Genomic DNA, 16,464 nt, shown 5'->3' with positions numbered 1-16,464 from the left:
ATCAAAAGCAATGCTTATCATAATCATACCGACATTCGCTGCGAGGGACAGAAGCTTCAGCAGCCACAAGACAAACGGAATCAGTCAAATACCTTGGAATATGCTACTAGACCCCAATTACACAAGTCACAAAATGCCTTCATCATCCTCAAACTCTTCTTCAAATTCACCATCTCGCTATTCTGATTTTTCTTCTCCAGTATCCAGTTTCCACCAAAATTCTCATCATAATGACTTCTACAAAACTTCAGCTCATCAAATTCCATACTATGTTCCTTCGCCAGCATCGAAAAACCAGCAAAGTCATTCACACACAATGTTTCCAAATTCGTTTACTCCCCAAGAACATCATACATCACAAAGAATTGCAGCAAATCATTTCAGTGCTCCAGTTGTGTCATACAGACCACCCGAAACAGTTGTATTTCCGGCCAATTCAAAGTCTAAAGTTTATTTGCCTGAAAGCCCACCAAATTATAGCTCACGTCCGACAAAGAAAAACTCTGCACCGTCTCATGACCTCAAAGCAACTGAAACAAAGAAGCAAAAAAAGAGGTAATGACGCAGAGAAATACATAATAATGCAAAAAAAGTTATTTTTCACTGTTTGCTCCCTCTGTGTAAAAAAATGTGTAACCTTACTCCGTAAAAGCGGTGGCAGCTTAGCTGCCTCCATAGCAATGGAGTAACTTAACTGATAAAACTGGTGTAAGGCTCTAACTTTACACCAGTTTTATCAGTTAAGTTACTCCATTGCTAAGGAGGAAGCTAGCCGCCGGAAGAAGGTTACACAAAGTGCAAAATGCTGCCACCGTATTTACGGTGTATGGTTACACATTTTTTTTTTTTTTTTTTTTTTTTTTTTTTTTTTTTAGTGCTTGCTGTGGCAAGAAACCTTCTGCTAGCTCAAAGCAGACAAATGTAGTTTTTGCTAAATGGCTGTCCACAAATAATGTAACACTTTGAAGTGGGCGTGAAATTGTGACAGTTTGAGACTATGGAGAGGGAAGTGGTAACAAAAAGTGTTACACCAAGCATTTTTATGACAATATGCTTATGAAAAACAGCATGTGACAAATGGAGTGGAGGAGGTAAGGTGAAATCTGACACTTTGGGACAAAGGTGGGGAGGGGTCAAAAATGTTGAAAAGAAGTGTGACATTCTTTATGGACAGCCCCAAATTTAGTTCCATGCATGGCATACATTTTTTGATATATTTGAAAGTATAGTATATTTCTTCTTTTTCTTTTTATATAATAATCGTTAAAAAATATTTTAACAGTAGTTCTCTAGCTATATTACATATGGGGCACAGATTATCAGATAATTTTTGATTGCTTAAGATATAAATAAAAATGTATGTATGTTTTTAAAATAAAATTATTTAGGATATCTTATACAAATATGAAAAGCAAAGAAGTTTTAATAAGGAAAATATTCATTAACAGCAAAACTTAATTGTGATTGCTTTCAAGGATATGCGTTTTATAGAATATGAGTGGAGTTTTTTGGTGAGTTTTTAACGAAAATATTTCCAAAATCTCGGAATTAAAAAGGACTTTTTTTTCAGTGACGAATCCGAACCTTTTTAAGAGTCATAGAAAGAGTTGCCGTCAATCTTTAAAAGGAATTGAAAGATTTCATTTATTTGGCCTAATACTTACTTAAATGTTTACTGGTTATTTTTAAACTACCATCTAGAAAAAAACTTTTTGCTTACTATGTTGGCACATGTTTCAGTAGCTATACATATCTTATCTAAACGTAATTTTGAAAAGAATTCAGTATACTTTAGCGAGTCTATTTTTGTAATATAATCTTAAGCAATATTTCTTACAAACAATCAAGTGTCAGCTTTTATATAAATAAACTAAATACAGTCTGAATAATAATACACTATTTGACCAAAAGTATTGGGACACTTTCAAAAATTCACATTTTTAAGGATTTCTCAAGAAATAAAAGACCAATTTCTTTGAAACTTTTGTCACATAAAAAATACGCTCCAACTGTCATTTTGCAATAAAAATTTTATCACCCTTGTGTTTCGGGGGTCAATAACAAAGCGAGGAAAGCAAAAACGTTTTTTGGTCATCATTCATCGTAAATAGCTCAGAATACGCTGTAAATTTCAGAAATTATCTAGCTTACTATGTAAAATCATTTTTCATACTTTTGAGAAGGTATTACTAATATTCACGAAAATATCAGCATTTCTTCCCAAACTACAAATTTTATTTGAAGGTTTTTGACTCATAACACGCAAAGTTTTTCAACAGAACTTGCGAAACTTTTAGATAACTTGACAGTATACAAGAGAAGCATGATACTAAAATTTGAAATAAAAATGTTGAAAATTTGATAAAATATTGACATTTCAAGCAATTGATTTTTCATGCGCATGCGCGAAATATCGCAATTTATAGCTTTCATAATCCAAAACCCAACTAGATTCTCCAACTCATAGTAAAGTTCTAGTTCAATATCTTAAAAATTCAGAAAGTGATCAGCGATATAATGAGCCGAATTTAAACAGATCTTGGATAGGCGACGACTCGTTTGGGGTCGGTCGCAAGTTTGCAACATTTGTTTGCAATCACTCAGTGTGATTCATGATAAAAACGGATATGATCATAAAAACTGCACAAGGGGGACTCCAATCACCATCCGCGACAGAAGAGGGGTGTCCTGAAAACTTTATTTGTCAGGGCCAACAGAATTTGCGAACCAACTACTATTGAGAAGGAACTTTCCCACCTCACAAATGTCTTCCAAGCCAACGGCTTTTCGAAGCAGGAAATTAAAAGAGCTTTAAACCCCAAAGTAGAAAGGCAACCACCTGAAGAAGAACCAGTGAAATCTATAGCCTATCTCCCCTACGTTTAGGACGTCACCGACAGAATTGAAAGACTGCTGAGCAAACACAACATCAAGACTGTTTTCAAGCCTACCCATCAAATCAGCAACCTAGTACGATCAGTAAAAGAAGCGAGAGACCCTTTGTCCGCTGCAGGAGTTTACAAGATCCCATGTTCCTGTGGATCGGCCTATATTGAAACAACAAAAAGAAGCGTGAATACAAGAATAAAAGAACACCAAAGAAATTGCCGTCCGGGCCACACTGAGAAATCAGCAGTCGCGGAACACACTTTTAGTGATGGCACACATAACATTTATTTCAATGAAACCAAAATACTTTCAAGGACTTCCCACTATTACGCCAGATTAAACAGAGAAGTGATCGAAATTTTCAAACATCCCAACAATTTTAACAAAAAGGAGGAAGGAATTAAGATCAACAAACTCTGGCATGCTACACTTATCCCGAGACAGATTATCCCGAGATATACTTCTAGCCAACCAGAACCAGCGACAGACGCCCAGCAGCCAATCCCCAACCAGAATGAAGGGAGTTCAAGTTTCAGCCAACCAGAAACAAGGATGATTGTTCATCAGCCAATCCTGGCTCAGAACGAAGGGAGAGCTAGCTCTTCCCACATAAATAGTGACAATACTTCGATATCTGCATCAGTTGCTAGGATGTCGCTTCCCTGGAAGTTTCGACCACGCTAACATTGAAGATGGCCGCCGCAGAAGCAGCCGAAACATTTGGAGTAACAACACTCAGACCACGGCACAACAGCCCGGAATCTTACAACATTATTGATACCGGCCATGAAAGCCTTCATTCTTAGTTACTCCACAGTTTAAACAGACTCCGTATTGGTTTCAAATCCGTCAATGTAATTGGTATGTTTTATATTAAAGGGTTTTTCGGAAAAGTATGATGCTTTCCCTGCATTTTTCAGTCGTGTTCACATGTGCATCAAGCTTGTTTATATGTACCCCTCTATAAGGGCACATGTGAACAGTTAAAGACATTTTTAAAAATTCCATAAAGTGAAGAAAAAATTCAAAAACAAATCTGAAAAAAATCTAGGTTACAAAGAAAAGGCTCTTCAATTAAGGGGTTTGCTCCAAAAATTCATAATATTTTTTGAGAAATTAAGAGATGAAAAAAATTGTCCACATGTGCCTCCTTTTCCCCTCACTTTTGAAATTCATTTCTCCAAAACTGGGGGTTAAAATCTTTAAAAAAAAATCCACAATCTTCAAAAGTTACTTTTAAGGAGCAGCATCATTTAAAACTGATTTTCTTGAAAACAACTAATAACTCTGAAATGGCTTGTCCCTGCAAAATATTGTTGTGGGACTAGTCAACCTATAATTTGACTAAAATTTTCCCTAAATATTGTTTTCATGAAAAAAAATCCTCAAGGGTCAAGTCTCCCTATGGGTCAAACCTCCCTAGTATCCACTACACATGCTTCGGGGTTGTAAGGAGTTTTTTTTTTTTTTTTTAAATACAGAAAGGGTATTTCAACCTTCCAATACTAAGCAGCAGTCACATTGATTTTAGTATTTATTGTTTTAAACTGCTCATAATATTAGTATCGTTTGATTGAAGTGTGTGTAAATTTGCTCTTCGTAACTAAAAATTAGAGAAAATCTCAAGGTGAGTCAGTAAGTAGGTAGTTCATTTGTGTTTAAGACAACGAGTTTTATCTTAGAGTAGAGCAGTTTCTCTTCAGTCAATGGTGATGTTTCTTGCATACCTTTTACTTTTCACGAGAACTTAGGTTAGAAAAATCATTTCACTTCCTTTGAGTCTCGCTTACGTTTATATTACAATTTAAATTTATAATTTTTTCTGTAAGTTTCATCTTTATTAACGGTAATTTGATGTTAAACTATTTTTGCATCGAGAAAATAGTAATACAAAATTTCCAAAAAAGTTTTAATAAGGTAAAAAGTGACCCTTCAGAATGAAACTTTCGAACTTTTATGTTGATGCCTCTTTATCAATTCCAGGAAACCATCTGATTACTTCGATATGGAAGATGACGACTATTTGGATAGCTACTATCAGGATTATGACTATGAAATGGAAAACGAACGTCCAACCCGTAAAGCGCCCAAGAAAACTTCCCATTCTCATTCAACAAAATATAAGCCGGGGGTTGATCCATTTGGAATGCTTCCTTCTGCTTCAGATCCCGAAGGTTTCTTCGCTAAGGCAAAAGACATACTTCGAGGCGGAAGCTATAACCGACCAAGTTATTCTTCGAGTAACCCAGATTACTATCCTAGCTATCAGTCCAGCAAACCTTATGGTGAATCTGATTTGTACAACACTCAGTCATATTATGACCAGGAAAATAATGGTAAGTTTAGGTGAAGTTAGTTGACACGTAAAAGCTCAATGACAAAACATCAAACGTTTTCTTATATAAATTTAACTAACTCAGTAGTATATATATGAACCGCTGAGTTGTAGAGCAGAAAAACTGCAAATAACCTCTTGGACGAATATTGCATTAAAAATATTTTATCTGTAATGTAACTTTGGACTTTTATAGCAAAAAAAGGATATTTGTTTTAAAAAAAAACTCTTTCGGTGGCAATCTCTTTTATTATTTCATTGACTTTATTCAAGAAATTCCTATTTTTTATCTTTACAACTCTCTAAATATTAAAAAAAATGCTTGATTAGCATATGCAATGAAATCAAAATAATTTTGATATTCGTTATCAGTTGTCACAAAATGCAGTTAAACTTGAATACAAATCTAATCGTCTAAATATTTTACAAAACCGACACCTTTCTGAGAAGTTTTAATCATCTAAAAAATTTAAGTGAACTAACAAAGTATTAACGAGATCTGTATACTAGGCTGAAACTTAATATTAATAAAATGATTTTATTGTGTAAAAATATGACCCAGCAGCGTATTTCACAGAGAACTGTTTCAAGAAAAATTACTCATTCCACATTATTATGTCAGTCAGTCTAGTCTAGACTTAGTCTACTCTAGTCTTTATATCAGCTTAATCATCCACTACACCTGACCCTTTTTCACAAAGATTGCTTTATGGTCCAAAAAACAGTCGTTGTTTTATGGACCACATGGTCCATAAAACGAAGGACCATATGGACCGTATGGTCGTTCTTCGTGATAGTTGTATCAAACGCATGTCAATAAAAAAAAGTGGCATAGTTTCTGAATCTAAATGCTTTAAGAATGTACGAGGGTTATTTTCTTTTTCAAGGTCCGATCGATCGTGAAATGAAAACTCTTTTATTAGGAATATGTACGTACACCTTCCAACTACTTTTCGACGTAGTCGCTGTTCCGATTAAGACATATGTCGTAGCGTGGTACCAATTTTTCGATACCCTCGTCATAGAAGGCAGCCGCCTGGGATTTCAGCCAAGACTGTACGCTGGTCTGCAGCTCGGCGTCGGAGCCAAACGTTTGTCCTTGTCAGCGTTTCATGTGACCAAAGAGATGGTAATTGGAAGGCACCAAGTCTGGGCTGTATGGAAGATGGTCAAACACTGTCCAGCGAAACTGCGGCAGGAGATTTTTTGTTAAAGTAGCAGTGTGTGGGTGCGCATTGTCGTGCAGAATGACAATGTCTGATGACAACATTCCTCTACTTTTGTTCTGAATTTCCCTTCCTTCAGCATTCAGAAATCGAATTACAGTACGCACTTCACACTTAGCGGGAGACGCAATTGTTTGAGACATGTCTCCTCGTTTACTGCGTGCTCCGAAATAACCGCAGCGACTTGATGCACTGCACAATCGTACTTGAGAGACTGCGGAACAAATCTACGCACAGCATCATGGGCTAGACTTTCTGGTTTTCACTCCGCGATCGATCGCACCTTGAAAAAAAAAATAACCCTCGTAGTTATCAAACCATCGCAAATATACTTAAAATTTACTCTCGCAGGGTACCCATCCAAAACAGAATATTACGGAAGTCCTGGCTATGATTATGATGGCAACTATGGCGACAAATACGGTGGATTCATTCCGTACCCTGAAAAACGAAAAGGCTCTAAGTATGGACCACTTGCATTTGCCTTAGGTCTTCTCCCGCTGGGTCTTCTTTTAGCGTCACTAGTTCCTACCGTCGTGACTATTCCAGTTACAACCGCAGTTGCTACAGGAAGAAGACGGAAGAGAAGTGTTCAATTTGTAAATCCTGTTCTAGACACCATTACTGAATACGGATTACCAGCTCTAGAAGATCCGGTTTGTTTAAAACGAATATTTTGCCAAGTAGTGAGAGGTGGGAAACAAGACAGATCATCCATCGTACAGAAACTTTATTTCAAATTAGCATACGTGTAAGTATGTCTTTCAATATAGTTACCAACTTTTGTGATAGATCTTAGCTTTTTGCGGATTTTTTTGAATTACATATGTATAAGTTTTTGTATAACATTCTGATACAATCGACAATTTTTGGACTTAAATATAAGAATTCGCTACCCAGCTACAAATAAAAGGATTAAATTCATTTTCCAGGAAAAAAATGGTTTAATTTTTGCATGTTCATTGATTTACTTTTACTGAACCTTATAAAATTCTCATGTAGTCAATGTTTTTATATGCTAGTGCTTCAATAATGTTTGAACTGAATTCCCTACGAGAGCACCTGAAAACCTGTTTCAAAACTGCTGTCATAACTTCTCTTTGTTTTCGTGTAATATTTTATTTCATTGAACTTTTGAAGCATTCACAAAATTCAATCAAACAATATAATTCTATATTTTGAATTTAAATAGATTTAATAATGCTCCTTCGACAATTCCTCAAAAGCCTGTGAATAATGGAAGAATTTTTCCATAACTGTTAATAAAGATTTAACAATGGTTTTAACTACCTTAAAAATCTACAATATTAATGTCAGGAGCAACAGACTTTTTAAAACTTAAGTTAACAATATCTGTATTTGAAATTTAGAAGTCCTCAAAACTTCATCGAAAGCGACAGGCTATTGCTATTAAAATAATTCTCATTGATTTACTTATATCGTACTTTTAACAAAACTTTTAAAAGGTGCTAAGGGGGTATCGTAAAAAAATTGTAACCATCATATATCGTCACCTCAAAGTAACAATACGATATCTTACTGTTATTTCAGAGATTAGACGTCTTACTGTTACGACATTTCTAGCTCTGCCTAGTGATGGCGATAATGCTTCACAGCAATATTGTGCTTGTTCAAAAACCGCAGTGATCTTACGTGTCTATTTCCCTCCCCTTCTTTACTTGGGGAAGTCATACCGTTTAAAAAGCGTTTTCTTTTAATTTTAGGTCGCAAAATACTTATTTTGAAGACTCGTAGCAGCATAGCTAAAATCTAAAAAATGAGTAATAAAGGAAAAAACTATCAATAGTGAAAAGTAACAGAGCAGAAATTGTTTATTAAAACCCCTTCAGTCGGAATTATGAAATATTGGGCCAAAAATGTTGATGTTTGGTACACAGTGTACTATGGTAAAGGGTATCTTATAGACAAAATTTTGAGTTTGTAGGAGAAAAATTAAAAGAGTTATGGCACGTGCAATGTTCCAAACATATATATTTGAAATCAATATTTCATATACAAAAACGATAAAATACCGAACAAACTTCATTATAAAATGTTCTACATACAATTATAAAACATAATATAAGCGTTTGAAACGATGAATTAAAGATTATATATCTTTTAAAAAATCAGGAAAAAAACCTGTCTTTTCAGATGAAACTCCATGGTTGGAAAAATGAGCCACTCTCTATCTCTCAATCCTTATATGTCAGTGTTGTCAATCCCAAAACGAAAAATTATTTCACAGATTATAATAAGTAGAATGTAAAGAGTCAACTACAAAAAAATCAACTAATTAAATCAATTATTAAATGATTAGCAGCTGTTTAAAATGTATGTCCGGTATATCGGACACCAAGTCTTGAATGGGTTAATATAAATATCGTCACCTTAAAGCAGTTGTATGATATCTTACTGTTATTCCTGGGATTTGGTGCCTTACTGTTGCTCTGAGGCGACGACATATCTGGACTTTTCAGCAACTTCTTTTTCTTACAAGAAAATTGAATTTCAAGACACCGTTTTACTGTCACTATCTCTTTTGACTCGATAACGAAATTAAATCTGTACCTCAGGGCCAGCAAGACGTAAGTCACATTATGATTATTTTATAGGAGAGGAAAAACTTTTTTTTCGGCGTATGCAAAGGATGGGACGCGCTCTCTTGTAACCCTGGTAACACATTGAAAAGGAATTTTTTAAAGAATTACGTTCACATGGCTCGATGCGGAGTAGGTTCCTACATACAATGCACTAATAAACAGAAAATCGCAATTTTCGGACATATGTCCTTCTGGCTCTGATGTACAGAAATAAGGATTAAAATTTGAGGCAGTAAAAAGCAAAGGAATGTAAGTAGACTGTTTTATGTTTTGCGTAAAACGCGTACAAAGCTTAAACCGAAGGTAGGCTTCTACTGAAAAATTTAATCTTGCTGTATAGCAGCACCTACCAGCAATATTGTTACCATTCTTTGCTCCAAAACGGATGAAAGTTTCTAATACCATTCGTACCTGTTGTCTTCAAATTTTTAAACGTTGTTATTTACAACTCATTGCTTCTAGGTTCTTCTGCGTCTATTTCTTACTCTTTTTGAAAAATTTTATGTCATGTAACTTGCTAATTGTATTCTTTTCCAGAAACCAATGCTCTAACTTGGAATATTCATTCTGGAAAAAATTTCTTAGGTTTATTCATTTTTATTTACAGACTTGATGAAAAAATTGCTGATGCTGTTGGATTGAAATCATTGCTGATAGCTGTAAAAAAAGACCAATGTCAACAGTTTGAGTGTACTCCAAGGAAAAATTCAACAATTCCTAAGAACAAATAAAAATTGATTTAATAAGTGGTGTGAAAAAAAGATTCCAATTGCTGCAAAACTTTAAAGGGAATGCGTTATTTTTCTCCTTTTATATGTATACTAGTTTTTGTATCTTTACTTCAAAATCATTTCAACATCTTCTTCAGTACATTATATGAAAAAAAGCATTTCTGAGTTATATGATGATATTTTTTCTGTGATATTCCATTCAGCACCCCTTTTGTAATCATGCTTTAGTTAGCGATGGATAAAGTAAATAATTTACTTGACATCTTTTGAGGAGTGGAAAGCAGTTTTTTAGACAAGCGGAATGGTGTTAATCGACTTTAATCTCCACATTTTTATGAGACAAGAAACTCCTTTAGATTAAAATTGTCTTTTACAAGCTTGGTTTTCATCTCTTCAGTTAGAAACATGATTATGATTGTTAAATACATATAGTCAGCTTTCAAACATGAAGATATCAAAAGGATCACTTACTTAACATTTTCAAAGTTAAGATTTACTTATAAAAACTTTAAGGTTTTACTTATAAACAACTAAACAATTACATTAAACTTAAAAAATGTAGGTTTTGGTTTATTGCCAGAAAAAAGTGATAGTTTTATGCAGTCAATAATTATCTTGTTCGCAACATGAAGAAAATTGGGATTAAACGACCTCTGTTTCAAAAATGCTAAATAAATTAAAGAAAATAAATAAATAAAACTGGAATGTTCTTTTGTTTGAGTATTTTTGTTCACACATCTAAAAGAATTTTCTTGGAATTAATATTTAAACTTGTTCTTTGTGTGTTTTTGATATAAATATGTTGGCCCATTGAACTATTTTTCATTACTTACCAGACACCATTCTCGCATTTAAATAATGTGTTGAGCCTAACAAATTTGACAAATGATATATAAATATATATATACATATATTTATATATATATAACCATTTACACTACTCAGCGAGCTTTCATTTTTGTTGATTACAGTGTACCCCCATTTAACCTGCAAGATCTCTATTTTCGTAACCGTCAGCCCCAGACACATACTTCCGACTACAAAAATGGTCAAAACATGCTACGAAGTAGAGATATTGAAAGCATGAAACAAAAAATATAATAAATTTAGTGAAAATACAAAACATAGCTTGCTTGGCATTTACTTCATTTTGACGAGAAAAAATTATTATTTTTTATTTATTTATTTATTTATTTTTTATTTATTTATTTATTTATTTTTTGTCATTTTTTTAATGCGTTCTAAAATTTCAGTCTTCTCTTGTTCTCAATGGTTTCAAAATGTCGAGGTTAGAAAATTCACATTTCAATCAAAATTACATTTACTTGTGCTCTTTTTTTTTTTCTTTTGAGTGATTGGGGTTAAGCTTGACAAACTTCTTAATTGTAGCTTGCAATAATTAATATCTTCACTATATCACAATTATACATTTCGCTATCTTTCAATCAACTTTAATCACTTCGTGGCTTTCTTTTTCCCATTCCTGTGTCGTACTTCTTAAAGACGGGAGATGAACTTCTAATAAACTAAAGTAATCATATAAGATGCTTTAAACTGATTATTTGTTTCCACAGACATTGAGAAATTTTAATTTGATTTTCATTTTGTCTCTTAATCAAAACAGATTGGATCAAAACACACATGAGCTGTTACTCAATTAGTTTTAAGAGAAAAGATGTGTGACTTGAACTTGAAAAACTTATATGGCTTGCATAATGTCTCAAGTCTGTCTTAGTGAGTAACGTCCAGGAGCGATACTTATTCCCGATGCCTTAGTATTCATTTTTCGTCTCAAATACATCCGAAACATGGCCGTTTAAACAGAGCAGAAGGGAAAAAAATTCTAAATTGATGATAGATTGCTCTCAATGTCTCTCAGACTTGATCTTATTTGGAATTTTAAATTTTCAAGCAAAGAACAGCTGACCCGCAGAGAAAACACCAGTAAATCTTGACCACGGAAAGACGGCGGATGACCTTGAAGCTGAAGCATTTGTGTCATTTGAAATAGGTGGAATCAGCCAGAAAGCGCCGAGAAGTTAAAGACGCGTTCTCGCTGATCCTATCTAATACAAAACAATAACATACAACCTATTAAAAATAATAGAAATGTTGTTTCCGTTTCAAGGTCATCCGCTATTTTTACGTGGTCAAGCTTTCGTCGACCTTTTAAAAGCTTCATTGTTGGTTTTTGTTTAACTATAAATTTCAGCGATTAGTACAACGACAAAAACATCGTTAAACTATGTCTTACGCTTCACTTAATGGTTTCAAAAATAACAGCTTTTGTATTTAAAAAATAATGCGGTTTTTAGTACAAGCAAATTTTTCCAGTAATCGACCTTTGAAATTCAATGCTCAGCGCTGTATGAATCCAGTGGTCGGCCGTTTCATTTTCATTAATGTTATGGGACATAAGTGAATGAAATTTAACGAAGTTTGAGCAAAACATACAACACATCATTATACTTATAATATTAGTTAATGTTGAATTTACTAAAGAATTCTGCATTCTTGATACCTTCGTATTTTATCTTTATACTCAAGGAACCAATGAACTAAATATTTGACTAGAGGCAGTAATGACAAACAGTGGGCAGAAACTGCCGTGGCCATACCTATTTGCAGAAATGAGATTTCAAGATATTTGAAGAAATGCGCTTTTGATTCAACATTAACAATAGAGAAACGCTGGAATAAGTCGTTTTCTTCGGGCAGCGGAAACAAATAAGCAATCTTGTACAATAAAGCTAACATACAATAGATGACAAAAATGCAAAAAAACGAACAATTTGCTGTTACTGCCCTTTACCTGCCTACGGCAGTTTGAAAACTGAAACAATTAGCTAGCCTAAACACAAGATTGACCCCTTGAAAATTTAGCAAAGTGTACAAAAACATAATGTGTAATTGAAAAACTAACCACATTAGTATGATACTCATTCGAACAACTTGAGCTAACGTAATTGTAAGAATAATGCTTCTTAATTCCTTTCTACTGGAGTGATTACTAATTTCCGAATATTATTTATAATATTATTACTTATTTATAATGTTCCCACTCTTAAATCACGCCGTGAACTTTTGTGCCTTCTTTTTACTTCCTTTTACAAAACGAGCTGATGTGTGCATCACATAACTTCCTTTTACTCCAATTTTCTCATTATTGGGAATTTTAATGTGATTCAATAGTTTACTCTCTAAATATCACCACCAGTGGGCAAATTGAAACAAGATTTTTTTTAAAAAATCGCCAAATTTGTCGCTAACTTGGCGACAAAACTTTGGCGACCAAAAGACTGGCGATATATCGCTAAGTGTCCGCCAAATTATAACACCATTTCAGTATACATCGAAATTAACAATGACTTCCCCCAAAAAAGGGGCAAAAGACCCCTTTAGAAACACCCGAATGCAACCAAAAGGGGAGGTGCACAATTAGACCCCACAAGGAGTCTGCGTAATAAATATCAACTTTCTAGGCCATACCGTTCTTGAGTTATGCGACATGCATACGCACGTACATACATATGGACGTCACGAGAATAGTCGTTGTAATTAACTCGGGGAATGTCAAAATGGATATTTCGGCTGTTTATACGTTCTTAGGCACTTATCCGCGTGTGGTCAGGTTGAAAAAAAAAAAACTCAACATTAATTTGGGGGTGAGCAAAATGGAAATTAAGGCCGAATTTTGAGTGAAAAATTTTTCGCGAATACAATACTTCCTTTTTTGTAAAAGGAAGTAAAAAGGAAGTATTGTATTCGCGAAAAAATTTTCACTCAAAAATCGACCTTAATTTCCATTTTACTTATCCCCGAATGAATGTTGAGTTTTTTTTTTCGACTCGACCACACGTGGATAAGTGCCTAAGAACGTATAGATACGCGAAATATCCGTAATGACGATTCCCGAGTTAATTACAACGAATTTTCTCGTGACGTCTGTATGTACGTATGTATGTGCGGAAGTGCGTATGTGCGTATGTATGTCGCATAATTCAAGAACGGCATGTCCTAGAAAGTTGAAATTTGGTACGTAAACTTCTAGTGGGGTCTAGTTGTGCACCTCCCCTTTTGGTTGCATTCGGGTGTTTCCAAAAGGGTCTTTTGCCCCTTTTTTGGGGGGAAATCATTGTTAATTTCAATGCAAACTCAAGTGGTGTTATAATTTGGCACAACACTTGGCAATGTATCGCCAAGTTTTTTCGCCACCTTGGTGACAAATTTGGTGGTTTTTTTTTTATCTTTATATTTTTTTCCTAATGTGATTTTATTTTGGACACTATTGGCGATATTTAGAGAGTTAACCATTGAATCACATTAAAATTGCCAATATATATATTCGGTTCGCAACAGACTTGGCGTGAAAATATTTGAAGTGTTTCTTTGCTTACTCCAAGTCCAAGGCACTATTATTATTAAATTAGTGTAAAAGGAAGTCATGTGATGCATACGTCAGCTCGGTTTTTTACGCTTGAAGAATGAGAAGCGATCCACCAAAAAGTCTGCTGCTGCTCTCATTAAATACTTTATTACAATTGAATTTTATATTGAAATCACAACACCCGGAATGTTATAGGTAAGGTGGGAGGGAAATGATTAGATTATTAGCAAAAGTTTGCGCCTTCTGGACTGTGCATCCTCCCGCCCTCGGACCTATGGCCCTTGTTTTTTGTCTCTTACGTTCAAAGCGTGTAAAGCAATGCATAAAAGTTTACTGAAGGTGTCCACAGTTAATATTTTATGATGACAACTAACTTTGAATTCGTAGCACCCGGGATGTGATAGGCAATTCACGGATGGAGGGAGGAGATCCTGGGCCGAAATTAGCGCCCTCCCGCGTATTTACAAGGTGGGCCGAAAAAACATATTTTTTTTATTTCGAAGTTGTAATAGCGCGGAAAAGTTGCGAAGTATAAAGAAAAAATCAGGGAAAAAAGAATTATGGAAATCAATTGATATTTTCCGGTCGCGCGTGGGCCCTAAGGTTTGACAAAATATGGAAGAAAACTTCATTTTTACGATTTTTAAATTTTTTTTTTAATTACATTGTTTCTTAATGTAATAGTTTGTAAGGTCTTTAAATAGAGCCTCAAAACAATGTGTTTAAATTTGGTTTCGATCAGAAAAAATATCTTCCGGTCGCGCATAAGTCCAAAATTTCCCAAAATAACAAAAAAAAAATTTTACGCGGTTTTTTTTTTTTTTTTTTTTTTTTGGATTTGATGAAAAACCAGTATTTAAATGTAACAGATGAAGTATTTTTTCAGTCGAACTGAAAAAAAAAAAAAACTGTCGCCACCTTCCTTGGAGCACGCCAGCTGTCTCCCTATATTGTTTTCTTAGTCTGCATCTGTCAGTAGTGACCACAGTTCACTATTATTTAGTTCGATTTAGCTGTTTTCATTCTGAAACTCTTGTAGTTTTCTGTCATGATATATGCCTGTGCAATGGGCAGTTTGTCTTCTCCATTTCAATGAGTTGCCATTCCGCCACATGTTTGAGTTCTTGGATGGCAAGACAACTGAGCTTAGTACCTCTAAAGGGCCAATCGGTGAAAAGTTAGTTGTCTGCCTGGAACATTACTTTTAAGCAATTTCCAGTGCACACGCAGACTATTGAACGCTGTGTAAAACTCGTCACGGTAGCCTCAGGAAAAGTTTGTGAAGCTGAATCCCGAGACGAATTTATAAGAATATACAGACATTTCCAGATCATCCATGTCTGGCTCCACCATCAAATAAGCCTTCAAAGTCAGGGATTGATTCATTGTCGAGATATGATTTGATGTCGTCGTCGACACTGATTTGTGCCAATAATGGCGGAGAACATAATTCAGAGTACATCCACTTTCCTTTTCTGAGTATTTTTGCGCATTGAAGTTGATTTTTGGTGGCGTGAATGTTCTGCTTTCCTTCTTGGCTCTATCTGTCTTGCCTTCAGAATTCTTCGAACCCAGAGTATTTATGTATTTATTCTCAGCTTGAGTCATGGCTAACGATGGCGAAAAGACCATTTCCTTCGATCGCGGGGTCGACACAGAAAGCAAAGGTTTTGGCAAATACCTGATAAATTGTATTGCTTGATAAACAAGTTTCGGTCCATCTTAATATGGTTTGATAGGCATGTGCAATTTCAGTATAAACAAATCTAATTCTTGAAGTTCAGGTGAGAGGCGTTCTTCACATATATACACAATCTGAGAGTTCTATTTGCCTTTGTCAACCACTTCGAATGTGATAAATGCCCTGGATTTCATAAAGGAAAATCTTCTTTACAGGTTCCTGATTTAATTGAACTTTGAAATATCAAAGAAATGTTGCTGATCTATACTGAGCACGTTTCGGTCAATCTCTAGGACCAGGCAATCAATACTAAAAGTTTCTTCTGAAATTTATCTGCCGGCAGATTTTGAATGTCAACTAAGTTTTCACCAATTGACTCTAAAGAGGTACTAGGCCCCGTTGTCTTGCCATCCAACAGCTCGATCATGTGGCGGAATGGCAACTCATTGAAATGGAGGAGACAAACTGCCCATATTGCACAGGCATATATCATGACAGAAACCTACAAGAGTGGCAGAATGACAGCAGTTAGATTGAACTAAATAATAGTGTACTGTGATCTCTACTGTGAGATGCAGACTGAAAAAACGATATGGAAAACAGCTATAGTGG

At 34.8% G+C, this 16,464-nt stretch overlaps 1 protein-coding gene across 1 annotated transcript; it reads left to right on the top strand.

The window, feature by feature from the left end:
- Nucleotides 1–316: 316 nt before the first annotated feature.
- LOC129231645 (uncharacterized) lies at nucleotides 317–9,981 on the top strand. The gene is made up of 4 exons (XM_054866008.1): nucleotides 317–555; nucleotides 4,873–5,225; nucleotides 6,802–7,201; nucleotides 9,661–9,981. The coding sequence occupies exons 1-4, from the start codon at nucleotides 317–319 to the stop codon at nucleotides 9,782–9,784; spliced, it is 1,116 nt and encodes a 371-aa protein (XP_054721983.1). The 3' UTR covers nucleotides 9,785–9,981.
- Nucleotides 9,982–16,464: the final 6,483 nt, after the last annotated feature.

The sequence above is a fragment of the Uloborus diversus genome, chromosome 10 (assembly GCF_026930045.1).
Source record: "Uloborus diversus isolate 005 chromosome 10, Udiv.v.3.1, whole genome shotgun sequence".
Taxonomy (NCBI): Eukaryota; Metazoa; Arthropoda; class Arachnida; order Araneae; family Uloboridae; genus Uloborus; species Uloborus diversus.
This window is presented reverse-complemented; position numbering and strand designations above follow the sequence as displayed.